This window comes from Anabrus simplex, chromosome 1 (assembly GCF_040414725.1).
Source record: "Anabrus simplex isolate iqAnaSimp1 chromosome 1, ASM4041472v1, whole genome shotgun sequence".
Classification (NCBI taxonomy): Eukaryota; Metazoa; Arthropoda; class Insecta; order Orthoptera; family Tettigoniidae; genus Anabrus; species Anabrus simplex.
In genome coordinates this window covers 1,554,345,224-1,554,372,666 of record NC_090265.1, presented here as the reverse complement: position 1 = coordinate 1,554,372,666, position 27,443 = coordinate 1,554,345,224, and the positions used below count along the sequence as shown (strand labels likewise).

The 27,443-nt window shown below is 38.7% G+C and overlaps 1 protein-coding gene across 1 annotated transcript in view; it reads left to right on the top strand.

The window, feature by feature from the left end:
• The window catches only part of LOC137498543 (repetitive organellar protein-like), a 278,597-nt gene that overhangs the window by 112,847 nt on the left and 138,307 nt on the right, over nt 1-27,443 (top strand). The window contains exons 5-6 of the mRNA XM_068226217.1: nt 11,022-11,093; nt 16,971-17,051. Coding sequence (XP_068082318.1) covers nt 11,022-11,093; nt 16,971-17,051 — 153 coding nt within the window. The remainder of the gene's footprint in view (nt 1-11,021; nt 11,094-16,970; nt 17,052-27,443) is intronic.

Genomic DNA, 27,443 nt, shown 5'->3' with positions numbered 1-27,443 from the left:
TTTCACAGATGACCTAGTCATACTCAGCAAGACCGAAAGTGATGCTACTACCTTGTTAAATTTAGCCGAAAGCAGCTTTGCAGAAATTGGTTTATATAACCATCCTCTTAAAAGCAAATCTATAATCCTGAAGAAAGGAAAATTAGCTGAAGGAAACGTCATTACACTCGAAGGATCAATAATCCCATCGATAAAAACAAGCAATGAAGGAATCAAGTATTTAGGATTTGACTTCAACAATGAAATTTCTCTTGACGGACATAAACTAATAAGTACAATAATTTTTGACATAAATAATCTGGTAAAAACAAAGCTTCTAAAACCAGAGCAAAAAATCAAGATTATTAACGAGTTTGTTTGGTCGGGTTTGATCTATCCTGTACAATGTGCCCCCCTGACACAACTATCAAATGTCTTTCTTAAAGATCTAGACAAAATTATAAGAAGTTCTGTAAAAGAAATAATGATGCTGCCAGATGATACACCAAATCCAGTGCTGTATAGTGCCAGAAGGTCAGAGGGATGGGAATAATTTGTGCAGAATGGGAAGCCAGTATACAGCATTACAACATTTGTAATTGCTTACTCCATATTCAGGACATTCACCTACAATATGTAAGGAAGTTACCTGAAAAACAAGATATGGACTCCACAGACTTGACATAAAAAAAAGGAAGTCTTCCCCCAAAGATTGATGGAAGAAAACTATGTGAAATTACGAGAATTCGATTCTTTCAATTGTGGTGCCAGCTACCACATAAAGGAAAGGGGGTAGTGTTATATTCAAACTGCCCAAAAGCAAACTCCTGGATGACTCATAAATCACCTCTGTCCTCTTCTGAGTACATAAACGCAGTGAAGATATCTTGCAACCTCACCGCAGTCAGGTCGGTTCCTGACAGGTCATTCAACACAACCTGTTGCTGCCAAAATGGCTGCAACAAGACAGAAACCCTTGGACATGTGCTGGGATTCTGCCAGAGCACTGAGCTAATGCGCAACCATTGCCACCATCATGTAAGAACGTCGGTTGTTCAAGGCTTGAGACAGCGTGGATGGGAGGTGCACAAGAAGTTCACTGCATCTCTACCGATGACTCTAATCGAAGGGCTGACATCATAGCCATTAGCAGAAAGGATATTAAAGCAATGGTCTTAGATCCCACCATTCGGTTTGAAAGAGACCTAAATCAAGCTTGAGATGTGGACCTAGAAAAGCAACCTATTTGTGTTCCGTGCTTGCCTTACCTGTTAACTAAGTATAAAATACTTATCGATCGGTGGATTGTCAGAGGCCTGCTATTCGGAGCAAGAGGCACCCTCCCTAGTCAGACATCGACCTTCCTACAAAATTTGAAAGTTCCATTCTGCAAAATAGAAAAAACAATAACACAGATACTGATGGGCTCTCTACAAATCATTCACTTCCATCTATGCCTGAGAATGTGATTGGCATTCCTCTCCCACTAACCCTGGAAAAAAGAAGATAACAGCATTAACAATTAAATTTCCACTTTTTGATATTTTTTAAACTTCATTGAAATTGTAACTGTATTCTGGATCCGAATGGTCACCCTCATTGGAGGATGGATGATTCATTTCTTTAATAAATCTCTCTCTCAACATATGCTGACTTTATAACTAGTGATCTCTCTCTCTTAGTGGATGAATTTATCCGCTGTTACAAAAACATGGAATATAATGGCATGACATAATCATTCTGCATCGTTACATTCTTTTAACCCTACAAGTATTTGCATTACTCCAACTATTCGTATTGTCCACCAACCTACTAATAAAAATAAGTATGAGTCTACCTGCAATCATTATGTCTTTGGTAGATCAGTACTGTACAACTCTAACACCCTGATGGTCCCTCAGACAGCCATAGCTGAGGCCATCTAATAATTAAACCAAAATTTTAATTGTGGGTGCATGACAAACGAGTGCCATCATTTACCCTTACCATTCAATAAATTTGCCACAACACACATTAACAGTCTACTGCCACAACAACTAACTGTGTCAAGATTTCACCATAATAAACTCTTACACACCTCAAAAATCCATTAATCCAGCATACAGAATATCATCTCTATCAATTATGAGGTTTACATAATATTATTACTTCTTCGACCCTCTTAAATCTTCCAATCGTCTGATAACAGGTTCACAGTATTCTAAAAAATCTCATCCTTCTGCTAGTGGTTTGTCAGTCCTATGCCATACCACCTGTCAATTTTCTACCTGTGGTGAATTTGCATGGAACAAGCCAGATTATAATATACTCATTTCAATTGAATTTATCTCTCATAACATATAGTCTTCTGAGATCACGTGATTCCTAAAACCAAATGATTCTCAAACCCTGGACATTGCACATGCCTCCCACGGCATTCTAACACATTATTTCCTCAGAGCATTTCCTCCTCCCGGCATTCTAACACATTATTTCCTCAGGGCATTTCCTCCTCCCGGCATTCTAACACATTATTTCCTCAGAGCAATTCCTCCTCCCAGCATTCTAACACATTATTTCCTTGGGGCATTTCCTCCTCCCGGCATTCTAACACATTATTTCCTTGGAGCATTTCCTCCTCCCAGCATTCTAACACATTATTTCCTCAGAGCATTTCCTCCTCCCGGCATTCTAACACATTATTTCCTCAGAGCATTTCCTCCTCCTGGCATTCTAACACATTATTTCCTCGGGGCATTTCCTCCTCCCGGCATTCTAACACATTATTTCCTCAGAGCATTACATATCCCGGCATCACATTCTGAGTTAGATTCTCCCTTGGGGCATTCCCATCCCGGAATCCAACTGAACTCATTAATTTTAACATTATCCCCTGCTGGTTTGTCCTTTCACATCATGGCTGTTGGATGTCTATATGATCTCAGATTAGTTTCTGATACAATATTATATGGCCTATCTTGATCTCATTTTAAAAAAAAATATTTTTTTATAAAAAAAATTATTACCGATCTCGATAGCTGCAGTTGCTTAAGTGCGGCCAGTATCCAGTATTCGGGAGATAGTGGGTTCGAACCCCACTGTTGGGAGCCCTGAAGATGGTTTTCCATGGTTTACCATTTTCGCACCAGGCTGCACCTTAATTAAGGCCACGGCCACTTCCTTCCCAGTCCTAGCCCCTTCCTCTCCCATCGTCGCCATAAGACCTATCTGTGTTGGTGCGACAAAAAGCCAATAGCAAAAAAAAAAATAATAAAAAAAAATTCATGTTTTATTTTCTTACATTCTACACACTTAACAAATATATGTGGATCTTCAAGTTTATCTCGCACGTTTCTTCTTGAATACTCTTACCTTTATATAATACTAGCTGATGTACCCGTGCTTCGCTACGGGATTCTCAGAAAGACTGACTTTGTGGTTTTCCTAACTGAAATCAACATAGGTTATTACAAAAACGTAAGTATGAATGTAGCGATTTAAAGCAATGCTATCATGTAAAATAGTCGATCAAATGGAAAGCCGCACGTTTTATCACTTTTAACGAACAGTGCTGCGGTTAGATTGCGGTGCCAAATAATAGTCTAAAGTTCCAGAGCTGGGATGACCAGGCCGCAGATTGCCATGAACACTCATCTGTCATTATTCCGCTAAATATGCACACTGTTCATTCCAATCAGTACCTCAGAGTAGGGATTGAATAGCCCGAATGCTATGATGATCCAGTGTGTTACGTACCAGTAGTATCAGAAAATTTATAAACCAGGAGAATGGCATGCTAAAGAATAAAGTTATCTAACTCGCCAGCTACTTCCCATCAATATTCAGGCAGGCTGTTACACTCTGTCCGACTGGGCGAGTTGACCGTGTGGTTAGCGGTGCGCAGCTGTGAGCTTGCATCCGAGAGATAGTGGATTCGAACCCAATTGTCGGCAGTGCTGAAGATTGTATTCCGTGGTTTCCCACTTTCACACCAGTCAAATTTTGCGCCTGTACCTTAATTAAGGAATAAGTCACTCCTAGCCCTTTCCTATCCCATCATCGCCATAAAACCTATCTATGTCGGTGCGACGGAAATCAAATAAAAAATACTCTGTACGCAGCAGTAATCCTATCTACCAGAGATGAGGGGTAACAGAAGACACAAAGCACATCACGACAAACAATGGTCAATGTAATGTTATTGTTGATCAGTGTTATGAGCTTTCTATATTGTAGGCGTACACATTTAGTTTTCTTTCGACTCTGTGATTTGTAAAATATTTTATACCGTAAACTGTAGTTTCTTATTCTCCGACTTTACATACCGATTTTCATTAAATACTGTTTACCCATTTTCTCGTTACTCGGCGCTGATATGGACTTAGTAACAAAAATTCAAATTCATGAATATCTTGGTGATCATAGCCAGTACGGTAACAATGTATAAGACATGAATAATAGGAAATTTAGTACTATATAACCTTAGTTATCTAGCATTCATTGACTACACTTCTAATAAGAAATATTTGAGAATTACATTTTAGGCCTTCCACTAAACTACCATTTCACTCAGCGTGAATAAAATAATTTACAGCCTAGACTATAGCGACTTATTTCCTGACTTTGCATACCGATTTTCATCAAGATAGGACTACTAATAACAACAATATTTGAGAATTAAATTTTAGGCCTTCCCTTAAACTACCATTTTTCGCAGCGTGAATACAATTATTGACAGCCTAGATTGCAGCAATTTATTCCCCAACTTTGCATACCCATTTTCTTTAAAATACTACCACTAATAACATAAATAGCTGAGAATTCAATTTTAGGCCTTCCCCTAAACTACCATTTCACTCAGCGTGAGTAAAATGATTTATAGCCTAGATTGTAGAGGCTCATCCTCCGACTTCACATACCGATTTTCATTAAATTCACTTCAACCGTTTTCTCGTGATGCGTGTACAGACAGACAGACAGACAGACAGACAGACAGACAGACAGAAATTACGGAAAAGTAAAAAGTGCATTTTCTTGTTACTATGGACATGACCGATACAGAAATACCATTATTTTCAAATTCTGAGCAATGTACAGACAAAACTCTTATTTTATATATATAGATTTACATGAAACACTGTACATTTACCACATAGAAATTATCAAGTCACTTATTCGTATCAATGTTTACACTATCTGATACATTTAACAGGCAAAGGACTTTATTAATACTACCGTGCCGAGATATGCCGTTAATTTATCATTTCATCACCAAACGTGGGCAGACTTAATATTCACACGAATATTGGTATTTATTTTATTTCACACTCCACTAGTTCTTACCATAGACTGGTATTTCACCCTTACCAATAACCAGTCTTGAATGTTCAATTTGCCACCTCACAAGAATAATTGGCCCAGAGCGGCACAAACCTGGACTCGTGCCTGAAGACCTCACTAAATTATTTAATCGGTAGTAGCGACGGGCGGTGTGTACAAAGGGCAGGGACGTAATCAACGTGAGCTTATGACTCGCGCTTACTGGGAATTCCTCGTTCATGGGGAACAATTGCAAGCCCCAAACCCTAGCACGAAGGAGGTTCAACGGGTTGCCCGCTCCTTTCGGACTAGGAGGACACGCTGATTCCTTCAGTGTAGCGCGCGTGTGGCCCAGAACATCTAAGGGCATCACAGACCTGTTATTGCTCAATCTTGTGCGGCTAGAAGCCGCGTGTCCCTCTAAGAAGATGTATTGTCGCTGGTAGCATGAACGGATACCGGATGCGACTATTTAGCAGGCTAGAGTCTCATTCCTTATCGGAATTAACCAGACAAATCGCTCCACCAACTAAGAACGGCCATGCACCACCACCCACTGAATCAAGAAAGAGCTCTCAATCTGTCGATCCTTCCGGTGTCCGGGCCTGGTGAGGTTTCCCGTGTTGAGTCAAATTAAGCCACAGGCTCTACTCCTGGTGGTGCCCTTCCATCAGTTCCTTTAAGTTTCAGCTTTCCAACCATACTTCCCCCGGAACCCAAAAGCTTTGGTTTCCTGGGAGCTGCCCGCCGAGTCATCGGAGGAACTTCGGCGGATCGCTAGCTGGCATCGTTTATGGTTAGAACTAGAGTGGTATCTGATCGCCTTCTAACTTTAATTCTTGATTGATGAAAACATACTTGGCAAATGCTTTCGCTTCGGTCCGTCTTGCGACGATCCGAGAATTTCACCTCTAACGTCGCAATACGAATGCCCCCGCCTGTCCATATTAATCATGACCTCGGGTTCCAAAAACCAACAAAATAAACCAAGGTCCTATTCCGTTATTCCATGCACACAGTATTCAGGCGCAGCCGGCCTGCTTTAAGCACTCTAATTTGTTCAAAGTAAACGTGCCGGCCCACCTCGACACTCGATGAAGAACACCGCGGTAGGATTTCATCGGGGTCCGCGTACGGCGCGTAGGAACTGCACGCGGATAACCATGGCGGCCGCACGCTTTCGACTCGCCACCACCGGCAGGACGTCCCACGAACCATGCCAGTTAGATACCGATGAGTGGTGAACAGACAGCGTGGAACACAAATCCAACTACGAGCTTTTTAACTGCAACAACTTTAATATACGCTATTGGAGCTGTAATTACCATGGCTGCTGGCACCAGACTTGCCCTCCAAAGGATACTCATTAAAGGATTTAAAGTGTACTCATTCCAATTACGGGGCCTCGGATGAGTCCCGTATTGTTATATTTCGTCACTACCTCCGCATGCCGGGAGTGGGTAATTTGCGTGCCTACTGCCTTCCGTGGATGTGGTAGCCGTTTCTCAGGCTCCATCTCCGGAATCGAACCCTGATTCCCCATTACCCGTTACAACCATGGTAGGCGCAGAACCTACCATCAACAGTTGATAAGGCAGACATTTGAAAGATGCATCGCCAGTACGAGGACCGTGCGATCAGCCCAAAGTTATTCAGAGTCACCAAGGCAAATGAACCGGACGAGCACTACCATAGAAGGAATGAATCTTGCCTCCCTCACCACTCTTAGTATATCCGGGCTTTTAGCGTGCGAAAAGTGGTAAGAAGATTGCATCACATTACACAATTTCATTATCCCACGGGTCTCATCTCTGGTGTTGATATCCCTAATGTTCAGAAAAATTTGAGGAATATGAATCTCATGATTCTATAATTTTAATTTGCCTCTAAGTGGTCTAAAACACTGAAGCGTGAGTTGAATAAATACTTTTCCCCCTCCATGTACCTTCTAATCTTCCCACGGTCTAGCATAATCTTTCCATTTTTAGCCAGAAGAGATTTGATTACACAACAATTCCTTTCAATTCACTGGGCATTCCACTGTACCAGTCCAAATTTTAATTTACCTCTGGATAATTATCGTATTTTAGAAATTAGCCATGACTATGCTCAAATTCATCAAAAACTTTCCCCTAGGGTGTTATAAATCTGGATTCCTTTCCTGCCCAAAGAGATTGCAATTCAACTTCAATGCTCTTGTCTCGTGCGTACGAAACATGAAGAAGACACAGGGAACTCATCAAGTAATGATGCAAAAATGGATGCTCCTCTCACAACAACGTATCTCGCGGCTAGGTTGGCTAGTAAATTTAGGCATCCTTTTTGACAATCAATCAATAAATACTGATGCAAAAATATTTGAACAATGCAGGATTTGAATGCCGATGTCACATTCCGTCGATTGCTAGGATAACGCCTAACCGCATCCACTACACTACATTCCTGGGAACAGGCTGGTAGTACGATGAGAGAAGAGTACATACGTCATCCGGTTCAGTGTTTAAGATATTAATATTACTGCACTATTACCTAGTTTTATGCATTGATTCCCCTCTTCGTTACACCCAGTCATGAGGCATGACACATTAATATAGTTACATGGTCAAATGATGTGTCTACATGATCTTAAGGCATCATGTTTTGCAAGCATACAATATAACCTGTCAGTAGGGTTCAAAATCATGTGCAAAATGTGCTGCTGCTGCTGATGATGATGATGATGATGCTTGTTGTTTGAAGGTGCCTAACATCTAAGGTCATCGGCCCCAAAAATGTGTTTACTGGACATTAGTATCATACAGTATGCCTGCACCTTATAACCATGTCACACGATAGTTGAGTTGCATAAAACTAATAGTACTGAAATTAAAAAGAACAGTTTTGAACATCAAGATATGTCATTATAAAATGCAAGGAGATGACAGCAACACATATCTACCTGCATTGGTATTGCGTGTTTTCAGAATGTACACCCTCTTGCCTCGCACATTGTTTATAACAATCCTGTAGATTGTCAAACATGCTGATGAACATGTTGCTTCAAGGACACACAAAATGACTTCACCTTCTCTCATAATTCGGGAAGATTCCTAGATGAGTCATCTGACAGGAAAACAGATTCTTTCAGCATGGCCTGAATTATGACAGAAGATACAGTTATTTTTTGTGTCCTTGAGACAATCTATGTTAATCAACATGTACGACAACCTACAGGACCATTATGAACAACGTGCGAGATGTGAAGGTGCTCATTTTGAATTCATAGTGTTGCAATGCAGTTAGATATAAGCTGTTGTCATCACTTCACATGTAATAATTTGTATCTTGATGTTCAAAACTGTTTTTAATTTCAGTACTATTTGTTTTGCCACATACAGTAGAGTCTCTTTAGTCTGACACATACGGGACTGGGCCTTGTTGGTTTACAGAGATCTGTCAGATTACTGGTTGTTCAAAGAAAAAACAGAGCTATTTAAATGAAAACATGTAATTTATTAAAAATCTTAAACAATACTGTGTACTGCTAGGAGTACGCGCTAAAAGCAAAACAATGCTGCATTTATAAAGACATGTCAATCAATCAATCAATCAATCAATCAATCAATCAATCAATCAATCAATCAATCAATCAATCAATCAATCAATCAATCAATCATCTGCATTTAGGTCTGTCATCAAGGTTATAGATTACCTGTTGTTGTTTACCTCATATTTACATTTATTTATAATTGTTTACCTAACTTTTTCTTAAATATTTTCAACAAACTCTGAAATTTATTCAACCTTTCCCTTGATAATTTATTCCAATCCCTTACTCGTTGTCATATAATTATTTTGCCCCAATCTGTCCTCTTGAAATCCAAATTTATCTTCATATAATAATCTTCCCTACTTTTAAGGGCCGACCGGGCTGAGTGGCTCAGACAGTTGAGGTGCTGGATTTCCGACTCCAACTTGGCAGGTTCGATCCTGCCTCAGTCCGGTGGTATTTGAAAGTGCTCATATACATCGCCCTAATATCGGTAGATTTACTGGCGCATAAAATAACTCCCACTGGACAAAATTCTGGTACGTCATTGTCTCCCAAAACCATAAAAAGTAGTTAATGGGACACAAAGCAAGTAACATTATTATTATTATTATTATTATTATTATTATTATTATTATTATTATTATTATTATACTTTTAAAAACTCGATTATGCTTATTCTTCTACTTATGTCATTTCATGCTAACTGATCACTGACAGCTCGAAACATCCCACATATTGCAAGTGGATAAATATCATTGTAGTTCTGTATTGAAGATTACTGTACTTACAAGAATTGCTAATTAATTTATTATTTAACCACCTATTCAATACATTTGGGTCTTAAACAATTAGGATCTTGTCCTTATTACATTATAAAAATGTGGGACATGTTTTGCCTTTCATAGAAGGCATCTTCAGTCGTATCTCCTCGAGATTAAATCAGGTACCTAATTTAAAGTTAAAATATAATTATTAAGATTCAACAGTCAAAAAGGAAAGATGGATAACATATTTTGGCTTTATCTTGAATAACAACATATCAGCCATTAGCTGTAAATAATTGATAGTTGTGTCAAAAGTACATATCACAATGCTTTTATAATGTTACCATTTTTCAAAATGTTTAGGAAATACATTCCAGTGGTATGGAATCAGTTAATTAAGACCATATCCAGAAATAATATCATTAAAGTTGTGAAACCATCTAGTTAAAGTCTTTGGTTCGAGAGATTAAGATTTGTGATTATTGACTTGTAAATACGTAATTGATGATTTGACTTTTGATGTTGTCCATTACGAAGAGATCAAATGTTAAAGTATGACAACAACCTGATTTGAGTATCTTGAGTTAAAATAGGACATCATTAAACTTGTTAAAGAAGTAAAGTTGTAAGTAGCACAGCTTGGTGGTGTTTGTATGTGTTGAATACTAGCGTGTTGGTCTAAAGGGACATCTAACTTGTGATGGATAATATGAGATGCCAAGAATGTGTAGACTGTCTGTAATAAAAAGAAAATTTATTATTAAACCTACTGTTCAAAAGAATTGAGCTACACAGTGAAGATGTATAAATTAGAGTTACCACTTACCCCTTAGACAGCTAAGATGTTACCTATTCATGTTGAGTGTTGTCGGACTACTGGAGGTCGCTCGGTTCCTTCGCATATTGTATCCACGAGGTCGTGGTGGAGGGGTGAGCACTTGGGAAGGAGGAGCTATAGGCTTGTTGTCTCCGCGTGGAGGTGAGTTGATGGAAACCGTGGAGGCGGGGGGAACTTGTTGGGAATATAAATATATATGATGTTTATTTGCTATTAAAAATGTTTTAAGAATTTCCTGCGACAATGACAATGTCAAGTTACTGGGGCTCATTGTGTTGGACTACTGGATGTGTCAGACTGGCAGACGGTTGGACTACAGAGACTCTACAGTAATGTACTTTTCAAAAATAGTCATGCAGTATTCTGAAGTATACAAAGTGATGTCACTAATTTTTCTAACAGCAGAAATTTTCTGCTTCCTGCTTTCTGCTTTCTGCTTCCCAGAGTTTATAACCTTTGTCATTACTTCTGGTATTTTGGATTTGTGCTAATTTTATATCATGTATTAAATTTGTGCTTAAGTCAAAAAATTGCCTTATTATTTCTAACAAAAAACATTCACCAAAAATGTTCTTTGAATGTATTGTTTCTTGTTTTCTTTCACTTACAGACAGGATGAGGAAGATAAAAAATGGCTGGATTTCGTGAGAAGTTCAAAACGAATATCTCGTAGAGATACTGAGTAAGTATCTATGTTATATTTAATTGAAATGGGTCTGAACTTGGTAGCTGAGACCTTATGATTGTTCTTGTCTTTTTTTAAAAAATTGAGATACTACTGTATGTGGCAAAATAAACTGTACTGAAAATACAGATAGTCATTATTACATGCATGTCGGTGCGACATAAAGCCCCTAGCAAAAAAAAAAAAAAAAAAAAAAATAAAAAAAAATATTACATGCAAGGTGATGTATCTAACTGCATTGGTATAGCATGTGTTCAAAGTATGCACCCTCACATCTTCTGCATTGTTCATAATGGTCCTGTATATCGTCAAACATACAAATATCATGAATAGTCTTTCATGTGAAAGAAAGAAACTAGCAATATATGGAAAACGTGAAGACTATTACAACAATGAATTTTCTCACTTCGTTGGAACTATAAGATTTGAAAAAGTTTGAACTAGATAAACTGGAAATGATAAACATCTGGGAAACCATGTTAATAAATTCTATCAAAATCATCAACCACCATATATAAGAGAACTGAGACCAAATATAAACCTATCTGTAGTTACATACAATAGAAACGTAAATTTAATTTTGGTTTTTGCTTTGTTTTTAGATTTTTGCATATCCTTGACGGAACAGCCTCGCTTTATTTCTGAATAAAGTTGTTTATCTCTGTTATTATTATTTATTGGTTTTATCCCCCATTAACTACTTTTATGGAGATGCCGAGTTGACAGAATTTTGTGCCACAGGTGTTCTTTAACGTGCCAGTAAATCTACTGACATGAAGCTGATGTACTGTATTTGAGCACTTTCAAATAGCACAGGACTGAGCTGGGACCAAACCTGCCAACTTGAGCTCAGAAGACCAGCACTCTACCATCAGAGCTACCAGCCTGGAGGAATAATCACCACCCCCACCATCACTTATTATTATCCTTATTGTTATTGGCCTACTTTGGACACGCTAAACAATTGACTTGCTGGTTAGTCCCAGAACTATTCCTCTTCCTCTCCTCTGACCATATGCTCTAGAAATATTTATTTTGCTTTTCCTGGAACCCCTTAGGGTCTTTCCCTCACAATTGAAAGCAAACCTAGAACTCCAACACGATACCTTTGAACATGAACATCAGCCATGTCACAAAGGGGTTTGTTTTTGAGTAAAAGTACACGTTACTGGAAGTCATAGCTATCAGGTCCATTGAAGATTTTGGTTCATAAGTGGAGGAGACCATTGTGATCTTCAAAAGTGTTGTATACTGGAGATTCTTGGGTCCGTTGTGCTGGGAAGTGCATCTTTCTGTACTAGTTTCAAGACCCCTTATTTCAGCATAGGTAACTTCTTCAGTAGAAAGGGGTTGTGTCTTCTTCATAAAATGTTCAGAGCCAACCATTCTTCAATTATTTACAAACCGACACATCCAAGCAACCATTCTGATAGTTTTCTCACTCTTTGAAATGTACCTGTAGTACTAATCACTTGGAAGAGAATCGGCTTCTGCACAAAGCATAGAGGAAACAGTATTCTTTCTTTCTTGAATAATAACATCCTCTTCAAACTTGACTTCGGCCAAAGGTCAACTGCTATGAAGGTTGGAACTTAAATAATGGCAACACTGCTGTAGAGAAGCAGTTGAAATTTACATCGCAAAAAATTGCTAATGTAACTAACCTAAATGACAATGCACACTTAAAAATTCCCCCTTCTTCACTCTACTCACATAACATCTGGACAACATTTACTCATTAAATTAGCTGTCATCATAATAACATTATTTTAATAGTTAGTCTATATTCCAGTTCCTTACTTTGTTCATCTAAAATCATTAACTTGCATTCATCCATATTAGATAAATGTACATTTAAACATGAAATAGGTTAATAACCTTCTGGCCCCTCTCCAGTGTTGATATAATGTTCCACAGCGCTCCACTCGCTCCGCCCTACTTTCACCTCCCCTCTCCATGGTACAGTATACTAGAGTTTAACATCCAATAGGAGAGATCCACAACGCTCCATATGGCCCCTCCCATGCTTCCCCTGTGCTCTCCACGAGCAGTGTGCTTTACCCAAAACTTCCCATGACCACAGTCCTGAATTAGTGTTTGGTGATGTAATTTTTTTCATTATATTAATACTTGTAAATTTATTTTTTGTGATTACTGGTTCATGTTATCACTAAACTCTATCATTGACAAGTTTACATAACTTAAAATATACTGTACATATATAATCATAGAATCTGAGGATGTTCTTGTAGAATGAAACATGTCATTCTTTGTATAATAGTGTGTATTTTTACAGATATGTTTATAGTGTTAAAATTTATATTGTAATTGCAGTATGTTTGACAGACTGAAAAGTTTTTTGTTACATTCAACTGAGTCGACACTGAAAACTATGGCTTCATTCTTAACAAAATGAAATAAATTTCATGATTAAAAACTCATATTAAATTTCATGATTAAAAGCCTGTATTGACAGTACTAAATATCATAGCTTGTATGGCCTATCTTCAATGGATTTTTTACTACTACTTTATAAAATTGGCTACAATCAATATATTTATTATCTTAGAATATTATGTTATCATATAATTACTTTAACGACACTGTTTTAACTGCTGTAAATTGTAAAATCGTATTAACTTCATTGCCATACAAGGGCCCTTTTGACGGTTGACTGCTATCAAGACTTTGCTTCCAATAATTTTAATGGGAAATACTCTTATCAACATAACAAAATATTTGTGATTGGACTGAACATTGAACTATGTTATGTGATTTTAATTGATGTATGTCTTTTGCATTTGGATTGATATTCATCCATTAAGTAGCTGAAGATGTTCCAAAAGAAGGGGCGAATCATTTTCTGCAATAATCCAATTGTATTTTAATAATTAAATACATATTTTAAAGTATTGAAAAGGTGGAATTTCAAATATATTTAATGTAGTGTTGTCACAATGTGTTCAAAACAGGAATAATGGAGCTGGATAAAGATCGAAAGTGCCAGAGGTTGTACAGCACAACAGTGTCATCAAGGTTTTAAAGAGGCATGCAGGGAATCTACTAATAATAGTGCTATTTGCTTTACGTCCCGCTAACTAGTTTTACGGTTTTCGGAGATGCCGAGGTGCTGGAATTTTGTCCCGCAGGAGTTCTTTTACATGCCAGTAAATCTACTGACATGAGGCTGGCGTATTTGAGCACCTTCAAATACCACCGGACTGAGCCAGGATCGAACCTGCCACGTTGGGGTCAGAAGGCCAGCGCCTCAACCATCTGAGCCACTCAGCCCGGCAGGGAATCTGCATTGACTTATAGAACAGTGGCACAGTGGGTAAAAGCCTTCAACAAGGAATGCCAAAATGTGGCAGACATGCATTGGCCAGATCATCTAGTGTCAGTAAAGAAGGAGTGGATGGATGCTCTTGCTGCGTTATTGGACACTGATTGATGCCATAAGATTTGAGAGCTGGCCCAAGACACCAGATTAGTGCATACGATCACATGCCTGGGCATGAGAAAAACTGCATCACGATGGGTTCAGCGTGATTTGGGGGAAATGCAGAAATAGTTATGATACGACTCTGCTCGTAACCACTTGGAGCACTATGAGCATGAAGGAGAAGCTTTCTTATGCCGTATCATTACCGCTCGATGGGACATGGCACAAATCATACAAGCCACAACTGAAACGCCAATCAAACTAATGGTGTCATTACCCGTCACTAGGAAGATCGAAAGTTCGTCAGAACCCCAGCAGTGTATTCTTCTGTATGACTGTGATGGTATACATTCCTCAACAGCAAACCATCTGTGTGCAGTATTACTGTTTATTTTTGGAACACCACCTGCGATTAGCTTCGATTAACCCTGGTTTAATGTGCCAGGGGTTGCCAAGTGGTGTAGGTGTATCATGTCTGTCTTTTACCCATAGATCCTGGGTTTGATTCCTGGTCAGTCCAGCAATTTTAATTCTGGACTGAGGGCTGGAACTGAGTTCACTCAGTCTTGTGAGAACTACCAATGAGGTTTCATCAGATATGATGGAGAGCAGACCCTTTTAAAGAAAGCCAAGCAATGTCATCATTACACCATGTAGCACTGCAGAATCTGCATGTTGTCTGGTTTGGTAGTCCAGGGCCCATAAAAACTGTTGCTTGTTTTCTTTTACGTGGAAGTGGGGGAAGTAAACATTGTGTGAGTCCAAAAGATTTTTTTCAATATACTGTGTATTTTTGGCCTGTTTCTAGTTCTCTTAACAGTATGTGTCCAGACTATTTAAAATGGCATTACTCCCCTCCTGCTGGCATGATTTAGACCCTCAGGAAAATAATCCTGTCTCAATCAGTTTTTGCTATATAACTATGCAAATTTATATGCATATAACATTTTATATATGGTATAGATATTTGAATATAAATTATGTATATCTTATGTACATAGGCTGCCTTTGTTGATGAAATATACTGTTTACAGTGCACTATGTCTTCTGGTATGGGATTGAAAAAATTCTTGCTTTCATTGACCTTTTTCAGTCTCTTCCTTGGCTTTGACAATATGTAAGTGACTGAAGTATGAGCCATGCTAGTAACACCATTCGTTACACAATCAGACTCTGTGATGAATGTCAGTCATAGGGTTGGCTGGTGTGAACATTTCAGTGGCAGGTACAATTTCTGGTTCAATGAGGAAAGCAACGGGAAACTACATCACTCCTAATTTGACTTGTATACCTCTTCAATAACATCTAGGCCATCTATGACAGATGATGGCAGAGCTGTTGAGAATCCAACAAGCCTTTAGGCCGAGTACACAAATTCTATATATACAAATAATCTGCACCTCAAATCCCTTTGCGCACTCTAATTTTCAGAGAGAATTAAAAAGAAAATTGGCATTAATTAGTGTATTTACAAAGAAATTAATCCTACATAATGATGTACTCTAAAACTGAAAACAGTAAAACATAAAGTTGTTAGAATGCATGGGTAGGCAACCTGCTGATCAGAACTGTCATGCGGTATGTTTACTTCCCCTAATATTTGTAAATTACTAGTTTGGCCTGTGTTGTAATGAGTGTGCTGTCTGGTATTAGCTGTATAGTAACATGTGTGGAATGCCTGGCAATTACTATTTCTTGTTTGAAGTCTTGTTTTGTATTCTTGTCAGTTGTGTTTACAAATTTTCCTGACATCATTTCTTCCTTTTATGCGATTTTCCATGTTCTCTGCATCTTCAATAACCCTAAGCTTATCTTTAGTCTTGAACAAATAATTACAAGAACTTGTTGCCACACTTAATATATGATTCACACTTCACTTCTAACATGCTACTGACACCACACAGACCAAGGCTTGGACAATGCTATAGAATAACAGGACCCATTGTTTGAGGTGAAGTGGCACCAACCGCATTTCAAATAATGTTGCACCCAAGTTTTTCTTTGATAAATTTTGGAAAAAATATGCATGGAGTATTCGCATGTATATGGCATGTACTGTATATACTAGAAGAAACAGTTTTTGTCAGACGAAGTGATCAACAGTCACATCAGAACTAGCAGAGCGCATGTGCTTACAAAATATTATCCGCAGGAAATGCCACCATTACTAACGAAAGATAATGAAATATGTTGGTAGAAAACAAGACATTAATGTAAAGTAAAAGCCAAATTGATGACTAGCTTTTGTGCACCTGAACTTAAAATTTGTGGTATTAATATTGCTGCCAGTGACACACAGATGTGCAAAGTTTTGGAGTAATATCACTACCACCAGGTGCAAATGCTAAAGCTCATACACAGACAATGGATTGTTTAAATGTGATTCAACTGTCCCATACCTATAAAAAATCAGCAACATATTGTCATTTCAGAATTAACTCACCTGGAAAACAACACAGACCATTGCTGTTTTCTAACATACAGGGTGACAGCCCAGCATATACATATGGGAGGTAAGTCCTTATCCCAAATTACTGTAGTTGCATGTGTAGTATTACACCACATTTGATTATAATTAGCCGTTCATCAAGGATATTGATATATAATCAATGGAAGATTCTAGGTTAATTTGATTCAATAAGACTTTCATATTTGTGTAGCTTTCGGTGCAAATCTAATCTTGAAGCTAATTACAGTATATTCATGTTTACTCCATAGTAGGACTGGTAAGTTTTACATTCAGAGAGGTTAAATGTGAATCCTGGCATTAACAGAATCATTCCTGAGTGTAAATTTTCCCTGTTTTTTCACACTCAGTCCAGGGAAATATTACTAGGTCTAAATGATTTCAGTTTGACATATACGCTATTATAGATTCCATGACACAAGTTATTTATTTTTGAACTACAGTTTGATTTATAATAATAATAATAATAATAATAATAATAATATTTTTATTTTCATTTTCATTTTTATTTTCAAAATCTTCCTCCACTTGGAGGCTGCCAAAGACAAAGAATCACAAACAATTTTGTTCAAAAATAAAATAAGTTATGTCTCAATCTGGCGACTCTCAGTCTGGTGAGTATAGGTGGTGTCTGAGTATCAAAAGGGGACCCCCTGAGCGCTTTCAGCCCCCAGTCGATGAACTCCTTCATACTGATGTTAAAGGTCTTCATCAGTTCTATCGTTTTCTTAGGGATTGTCCCTCTCGCACCAATCATGAGACCCCTCACTTTTTTGTCGTCCAGTTCGTATTTGTTCTTATAATACGGCACTGTAGCCAGGTAGATAGACTTCTTTTCTTGGTCCACTTCATCTGGTTGGTCGGAGTGTGTTTCGAATCTTACTGTGGGGTCTAATATATATCCTTTCTTCCCTTTGATTGTGATCATATCAATCCTTCTTGTGCTGCCGTTTACTCCGATGCCATGGACTTCCTCATGCACTTGATATCCTTTCTTGCGGAGCGTCTGTGCTATGGATGACCTGATGTTGTGATGTCTAGTGTTTCGAAGTGCTTCGCCGAAAGCACAGGAACCCAAGACGAGAGGTAATGTTTCGGTCTCACTACATCTTCTGCAGTGGTTACCATCAAGGGACCTTCCTGGCACAGCTCTTAAAGGTGCAACGTTACATGCCATTTTCAACGCATCTCGCCACTCTGTGCTAGAAAGGCCACCATGATTTCTAACCCAGCGGTTTGCAGGGGAGGACTCCTTGTACAGACACACTCCCTGACCTTTACTTCTCAGCTGGCACCATTTTTCAAATTCAGATTCTCGTAGTTTGTTTCTGAGTTTCTTGGTGTCATACTCACAGTGTCTGTTCTTCATATCCTCAGTTTTACCATTTACGTTTAACTCGGTTAAACATCTGTTAATTTCTTCGTCTAGGTTTCTGTTGGCTTCAATATATCAGTTCTCCTCCTGTTTCAGAATGTTGCAGCTGTTTATATTCTGGATCAAGGCTTCCCAGCTTGCTCTAAAGACACCTAACCCTTTGTAGCGTTTATCTGAGTAAATCATAGAATCCAGAGTGTCTGTAGGAAGGGATAAGATCTCCTTTAGTGTACTCTTAATGAGTTTATCAGTGTCTTCCAGAAATTGCCATGGTATTTTACCTGCAGGAACGCAGAGGAACTGGTAAGTCAACGTAGGGCAGACTGAAGAATTTAGAATTGAAAATTTCTGATCCGGATGAAGCCAGGGACAGGATGATAACGAGCTGAGTTGCTGCTGAAGGAGTGTTATTGATTTCTTGGGATCAAATAACATGGTATCTGCATAATTTACCCCTAAATATTTAACACATTCGTTCCTTGTAATACATTTAATCTCCATACATTCTTCAGATTTTTCAGGGTTCTAAGATACAGGGTGACAGCCCAGCAGTGGCTGTGAGCTTGCATCCGGGAGATAGTAGGTTCAAATCCCACTATCGGCAGCCCTGAAAATGGTCTTCCGTGGTTTCCCATTTTCACACCAGGGAAATGCTGGGGCTGTACCTTAAGGCCACGGCTGCTTCCTTCCAACTCCTAGGCCTTTCCTATCCCATCGTCGCCATAAGACCTATCTGTGTCGGTGCGACGTAAAGCCCCTAGCAAAAAAAAAAAAAAAAAAAAGAACAACAGCCCAGCATACTGTATATGTATGGGAGGTAAGTCCTTACCCGAACTTACTGTAGTTGCATGTGTAGTATTGCACCACATTTGATTATAATTGAGTGTAAAATTTCCCTGTTTATTATTATTATTATTATTATTATTATTATTATTATTATTATTATTATTATTATTATTATTATGTCAGCATAAAACCACATTGTACATTAGACGTGTTTATATTTAAGAAACTATTTCATAAATAGCCTTAATTGGGACTTTAATACAAATGCATCCAGTTCCTACTCACTTATGTTCACTTATTGCACCTCTAGGGATGAACTCATTAACTGTCCTTGGAGGGAAGTTTTCAGTTCTTTTCATTGTTAGTGAAATAAATTAGTACCAGCTGGTGACAAAAGAGCACATGGTGAGCAACATAGAAAACTGATAACTTTTACTAGGATGGATCAAATATAAATGGGAATTATTTTTTAAAATTTTTGCACCAACCAAAAAAATTACACATATAGAGATCATTTTTCTACATAGTGTCCTGCCTTTGATACACATTTTCTCCATCGGATTGGTAAGTTTTTGATGTTGTCCTGATAGAAAGAAGAGGGACGTGTGTGGAGCCAGTTGTGCACGAACTCATCTAAACTTGCATCATCATCATCAAACCGCTGTCCTCCTAGGTCTAGTTTGAGTGGTCCAAACAAATGGTAGTCACAGGGCGATAAATCTGGACTGTATGGAGGATGTTCCTGAGGTGTCCAGTGAATTTCCTCCAGTTTTCCCCACATTATGCGGCCTTTCATTGTCATGAAGAAGAATGACGTTTCGGTTCGGTTGCCGGTGTCACTTATTGTGATGCGCAGCTTTTGCTTAATCCAAAAGGTAATGGTAATAGGCTGCATTCATTGTCCTTTGTTCATGAAGAAAATCCACCAGCAAAATGCCTGTGGAGTCCCAGAAAATGGTTGCAAGCACCTTTCCAGCAGATGGGCGTGTTTTGGCCTTGACTGGACCTGTTTCGTCTCTTCGCCGCCACTCCATACTTGCTTGCTTTGACCCTGGGGTGTAATGATGTACCCAAGTTTCATCACAAATCACAATACAATGCAAGAAATCCTCTCCTTCCTTCTCATAATGACGCAGGATCTCTGACAAACTTCCTGGAGTAAAATTTTTTTGTTCCTGGTTGAGGAGATGAGAAACCCACCTGGCAGACAATTTTCTGAAATGGACTTCATCTCGGATGATGGTTCGAACACTTCTGTAATTTATTCCTACGGCTAAAACAATTTGCAAAGTTTTTATTCACTAATCTTCACTAGTAATATCATGAATGACAACAATGTCGTCTGCAGTGAACCTCGTCCGTGGTCTCCTTTCATGAGGTTCATTTTCCACAGCTTCTCTTCTTGCTACAAATTTTCTAGCCCACTCCTACACTCGAGTCTGCAAAAGTGTTTCTTCCCCAATCTGTGCACAGAGCCATCTCAAAATTTTGGAAGGTTTGGTGCCCTCTGTTGCAAGATATCTGATAATGATGCATTGCACAACAAACGTGTGGACCTCTTGCTCTTTCATGGCGTAGTGAAGCAACCCAGCTCTCCACTGTCGATCGCCCATGCAAACCCCTTCTCCAGACGCCCCCACCAACATCCTGGTAAAGCCCCACCTCAGAATTATTAGTAACAGCAGCAGTGCATTCGAATTCTCGTATATATTTGATCCGCCTTTGTATAACAGAACATTTGAATATCATACAAAATTGGTTTATTTGTCATTCATAAGTTCTTTGAACACTTGGCTCAATACAGTACACAGGGTAATACAGCAATATTTCTGACCTTTGTTACATGAGTTGTATTAATATTTAAGCAGTATTAAAATAATTAAACTATAATTCCAAGGAAGTTACTTGAATGGCATTAAAAGTAATTAGTTCTGTTTATCCCCGTGTAGCTTTTGGATGTCTCACAAATCAGGTCTTCCTGAATAAAGATCTAAGAATGTACACAAAATAGATGGTGTATCAAGCAATTGTCATCTCCACCTTGCTCTATGGATGTGAAACCTGGACTCTATATCGCTGTAATGTCAAGATACTAGATTGCTTCTACCAACAGAAGCTCAGATCCATTATGAATATCAAATGGAATAACTGCATACCAAATACAACAGTTCTTGAGGGGGCAAGGTGAACAGTATAGAGGCTACCATAGTTTGTCACCAACTCAGATGGACTGGGCATGTCCAGCGTATAAGGGACAGCAAACTTCCTCGACAAAATTAAGATGTGTCTTTTTCAGGTATTATTCTGTTACCATGTTTTATTTTTGACGTAGTTAATACATTTATTTATTCAAAATTAGTTTTGTCAGACTGAAGAACCTAACAGTTATAAATTAACTGAAGAGAGATGGCTTCAGATATTAAAACAAAGAACCCTGTATAGTGAACTTGTAGGAGACCGTGTGCTGCCCCTCTGAAGTGCTATAAGGATCTCAAGATGACCTTGAGGAGCACAAGCATTGATCCTTGTACTTGGAGTGACATTGCAGAAGATCATACTTGCTAGCATACAGTCACTTCAGCTGCTGTTGTACTGTTTGAATGTTAACATCAAAGACAGAAAGAAGACATAAACTATGTCAGACTCAGCCATGACCTCCACCTTTCATTAAGTACAATCAATGTTGAATGTTTCATGCCCAAATAGGTCTGCTGAGCCATCAAAGACATCTGCATACAGCATGCAGATTATGAAAGAATTGCAGGAGTGAAATTAATACTCAGATACAGAGTATCGGCTGATGACTACTTATGTTTAATCATAATTCAGAGGTGCATGATAGTCGGGTGGTATCATCACTGGCTCCTCACAAAGACTGCTATAATGTGAATCCCAGCCAATGTATGTAGGAAATTTTTAAGTGAATAGTCCTGTCCCTTTGGCTCAAATTCCAGATTGAATAGGTCCAATGTTATGATTACAATATTACTGAGCTCGATAGCTGCAGTTGCTTAAGTGCGGCCAGTATCCAGTAATCGGGAGATAGTGGGTTCGAGCCCCACTGTCGGCAGCCCTGAAGGTGGTTTTCCGTGGTTTCCCATTTTCACACTAGGCAAATGCTCGGGCTGTACCTTAATTAAGGCCACAGCTGCTTCCTTCCAATTCCTAGACCTTTCCTATCCCATCATCGCCATAAGACCTATCTGTGTCGGTGCGACGCAAAAAAAAAAAAAAAAAAGAAAATCATTACAGTATCAACTGTTGTGTATAACAACTAACTTGGTTACTTCTGATTCATCAATCACAAGATTTTGTGCTTTTAATTTTGATTTTTAAACTGTATTTTCTTAAATGGTTGCTTTAAGATGTGTCCTGCATAGTTCGTATTTTATTTCCATAGGTAAGCTATTGAATGTTTGTATTGCTGTGTATAAAACTTCTTTCTTGTTATGCCTAGTTATATTTACTGTAAGCCTATAAAATTATTTATCTAGTTAGATAAACATATACTTTGCTATTTGGTAAATTGACTGTACATATTTGATGAAGTTTCATAAAAATCACTTTGAGAGTGGCGACCCCATCGTACTAATAGCCTATATATGATTCATTCATCACATCCCTGACGCGGTCAAAGAGTGGAAAACAGGTTGTAGGTTTTCATTTTCATTTGATGAAGTGTTCATATTTTATTTAAATTCATAACATATTAATATAGATGGAAAGTTTAACTTAAGCTCATTTGAACTGGATTTAAGCAGTAAACAACCTTTATATTTGAATGATAAATGACTGATTAGGTGATCATGATACTGGTTTAGCTGTTTACATTCTATCCTGATGGCCAAGGTTCAAATCCTGATTGTTCTAGGGTTGGAATTTTCTCTAGACAGCTCACATGGCATCAAGAAGGTTATTTGGCCTTTAAAGCCCCTGACAAAACTCAAAATGAGCCAGAGTTGCTCCAGTGAGCCCAGAAGTAACTAGGATAAGCTGAAGAAAGTTATTATTAGTTATAACAGCTTAGGCTTTCAAGGGCAGTGTCTCGATGATTAAAGAAGAAAGTATCTTTCAGGCTTGTGGGCTGTAACTGAGTTGGGTTAGTAGCTGCCGATGTTTCACCAGAAACTGTGCCCAGCCTTCTCTTTCTAAGAATGCCTTCAGCATGTCAGGCATAGTTTCCAGTGAAACACTTTCTAAGAATGCCTTGAGTGTGTCAGGCATAATTTTCAGTGAAACACTGGAGGATGCCAACCAGGTTCAGCCACGGCCTGCAGGCCTGGAAAACAATTTATTATATTAGTTGTTTGCTTTAATAACATTGAAAGAGAAGACAACGTTGTATGAAAGGTGCAAAGGAAGATAGGACTCCCTCAAACAATGTACAGGTTACAGTAGGTGTACAAGAGGGAGGGGAAGGAAAGGGAGGAGTTGTAGAAGACAGGTGGTCTAATGTTCTAAGGGGAAGGAGATTGCAGGCCAAGGGCTCTACTCAGGATCAGAATTCAGGACAGGTGTCTGTGTGAAATCGTTACGAGTCACTCCAGGTAGAACAACAGAGGGAAGATGAGGGACAGGGAACTGTTGCTGAGATGCATGGAAGTAGGAGGAAGGGAAAAGGTAGGAAAGGGAAATGTAGAGTAGAGGATAGGAAAAGACAGGTGGAACAGGGTCATGGGAAGGAGAAAAGGGAGGAGGAAGTAGCTTCTGCAGCTATCAGGAAAGATAGGGCTGACCAGGAGGGGAGGGGATCAAATGAGGTGGGTAGGGTTGAGGCTCTGGTCATGGGGGATTCCATCGTTAGACACGTGGGGAAAGTGTGTGGAGGAAAGGGAACCAGGGTAGAATGTTATCCAGGAATTAGGTTGAGGCAGATGTTGAGGAAAGTAGAAGAGAGGGAGGAGGGGAAGGAGAAGGTGGTAGTGTTTCATGTTGGTACCAACAACGTAAGGCAAGCTGATATAAGTACCAACATAGTTGGAGATGTGTGGGATCTTGTAAATGCAGCACGGGTGAAGTTTAAGAAAGCGGAGATTGTTATTAGTGGAATACTGTGTAGGAGGGATACTGACTGGAGGGTGATTGGGGATTTAAATGAGACTATGGAGTGGGTATGTGGGAAACTGGGAGTGAAATTTCTAGATCCTAATGGGTGGGTAGGAGATAGGGATCTGCGCTCGGATGGCCTTCATTTAAACCGCAGTGGTACGTATAAGTTAGGAAATTTGTTTGGAAGGGTAATAGGGAGGTACATTCAGGGAAACGGGATGGCCTAGGGAGCGGTGATAAGGGAACAGGGAACTGGAAATCAAGTAGGGATGACATAAAATTGTTAGTGTTGAACTGTAGAAGTATTGTAAAGAAAGGAATAGAATTAAGTAATTTAATAGATATATATTTACCAGATATTGTAATAGGAGTTGAATCATGGCTGAGAAATGATATAATGGATGCAGAAATTTTCTCACGGCACTGGAGTGTGTATCGTAGAGATAGGATAGGAAAGGTGGGAGGGGGAGTTTTCATTCTGGTGAAAGAAGAATTTGTAAGCTACGAAAAAGTTAAAGATGAGACACATGAAATTCTAGGTGTAAGGCTCATTTCTAAAGATAATAGGCAACTTGATATATTTGGAGTGTACAGATCGGGAAAGGGTAGCACTGATGCGGATTCGGAATTATTTGATAGGATAGTCAGCTATGTGGGAAACGACATGGAAAGAAATGTGATTGTAGCGGGAGATCTGAATTTGCCAGATGTAAATTGGGAAGGAAATGCGAACGACAGGAAGCATGACCAACAAATGGCAAATAAGTTAATATGGGAAGGACAGCTGATTCAGAAAGTGATGGAACCAACCAGAGGGAAAAATATCCTGGATGTGGTGCTGATAAAACCAGATGAGCTCTATAGGGAAACTGAAGTAATAGATGGTATTAGTGATCATGAAGCTGTTTTTGTGGTAGTTAAAAATAAATGCGATAGAAAGGAAGGTCTTAAAAGTAGGACGGTTAGGCAGTACCATATGGCTGATAAAGCAGGTATGAGGCAGTTTATAAAAAGTAACTATGATCGGTGGAAAACGGTAAATAAAAATGTAAACAGACTCTGGGATGGGTTTAAAGAAATTGTTGAGGAATGCGAAAACAGGTTTGTACCTTTAAGGGTGGTAAGGAATGGTAAAGACCCACCTTATTATAATAGAGAAATAAAGAGACTAAGAAGGAGGTGCAGACTGGAAAGAAATAGAGTTAGAAATGGCTGTGGAAGTAAGGAGAAATTGAAGGAACTTACTAGAAAATTGAATCTAGCAAAGAAGGCAGCTAAGGATAACATGATGGCAAGCATAATTGGCAGTCATACAAATTTTAGTGAAAAATGGAAGGGTATGTATAGGTATTTTAAGGCAGAAACAGGTTCCAAGAAGGACATTCCAGGAATAATTAATGAACAAGGGGAGTGTGTATGTGAGGATCTTCAAAAGGCGGAAGTATTCAGTCAGCAGTATCTAAAGATTGTTGGTTACAAGGATAATGTCGAGATAGAGGAAGAGACTAAGGCCAAAGAAGTAATAAAATTTACATATGATAACAATGACATTTACAATAAGATACAAAAGTTGAAAACTAGAAAAGCGGCTGGAATTGATCAGATTTCTGGGGATATACTAAAGACAATGAGTTGGAATATAGTACCATATCTGAAGTACTTATTTGATTATTGTTTGGTCGAATGAGCTATACCAGATGAATGGAGAGTTGCTATAGTAGCCCCTGTGTATAAAGGAAAGGGTGATAGACATAAAGCTGAAAATTACAGGCCAGTAAGTTTGACATGCATTGTATGTAAGCTTTGGGAAGGCATTCTTTCTGATTATATTAGACATGTTTGTGAAATTAATAACTGGTTCGATAGAAGGCAATTCGGTTTTAGGAAAGGTTATTCCACTGAAGCTCAACTTGTAGGATTCCAGCAAGATATAGCAGATATCTTGGATTCTGGAGGTCAAATGGACTGTATCGCGATTGACATGTCTAAAGCATTTGATAGGGTGGATCATGGGAGACTACTGGCAAAAATGAGTGCAATTGGACTAGACAAAAGAGTGACTGAATGGGTTGCTATATTTCTAGAAAATAGATCTCAGAGAGTTAGAGTAGGTGAAGCTTTGTCTGACCCTGTAATAGTTGAGAGGGGAGTTCCTCAGGGCAGTGTTGTCGGACCTTTATGTTTTCTTATATATATAAATGATATGAGTAAAGGAGTGGAATCAGAGGTAAGGCTTTTTGCGGATGATGTTATTCTCTATAGAGTGATAAATAAGTTACAAGATTGTGAGCAACTGCAACGTGACCTCGAAAATGTTGTGAGATGGACAGCAGACAATGGTATGTTGATAAACGGGGCTAAAAGTCAGGTGGTGAGTTTCACAAATAGGAAAAGTCCTCTCAGTTTTAATTACTGCATTGATGGGGTGAAAGTTCCTTTTGGGGATCATTGTAAGTATCTAGGTGTTAATATAAGGAAAGATCTTCACTGGGGTAATCACATAAATGGGATTGTAAATAAAGGGTACCGATCTCTGCACATGGTTATGAGGGTGTTCAGGGGTTGTAGTAAGGATGTAAAGGAGAGTGCATATAAGTCTCTGGTAAGACCCCAACTAGAGTATGGTTCCAGTGTATGGGACCCTCACCAGGATTACCTGATTCAAGAACTGGAAAAAATCCAAAGAAAAGCAGCTCGATTTGTTCTGGGTGATTTCCGACAAAAGAGTAGCGTTACAAAAATGTTGCAATGTTTGGGTTGGGAAGAATTGAGAGAAAGAAGAAGAGCTGCTCGACTAAGTGGTATGTTCCGAGCTGTCAGCGGAGAGATGGCGTGGAATGACATTAGTAGACGAATAAGTTTGAATGGCGTTTATAAAAGTAGGAAAGATCACAATATGAAGATAAAGTTGGAATTCAAGAGGACAAACTGGGGCAAATATTCATTTATAGGAAGGGGAGTTAGGGATTGGAATAACTTACCAAGGGAGATGTTCAATAAATTTCCAATTTCTTTGAAATCATTTTGGAAAGGGCTAGGAAAGCAACAGATAGGGAATCTGCCACTGGGCGACTGCCTTAAATGCAGATCAGTATTGATTGATTGATTGATTGATTGATTGATTGATTTGAATGGACATTGAAACCTTAACTAATTAGCTATCGCTATCAGCATGGTGTATATGCTCTATAATACAAACAAAATACCACAGACCAGTATGGGAAGAGT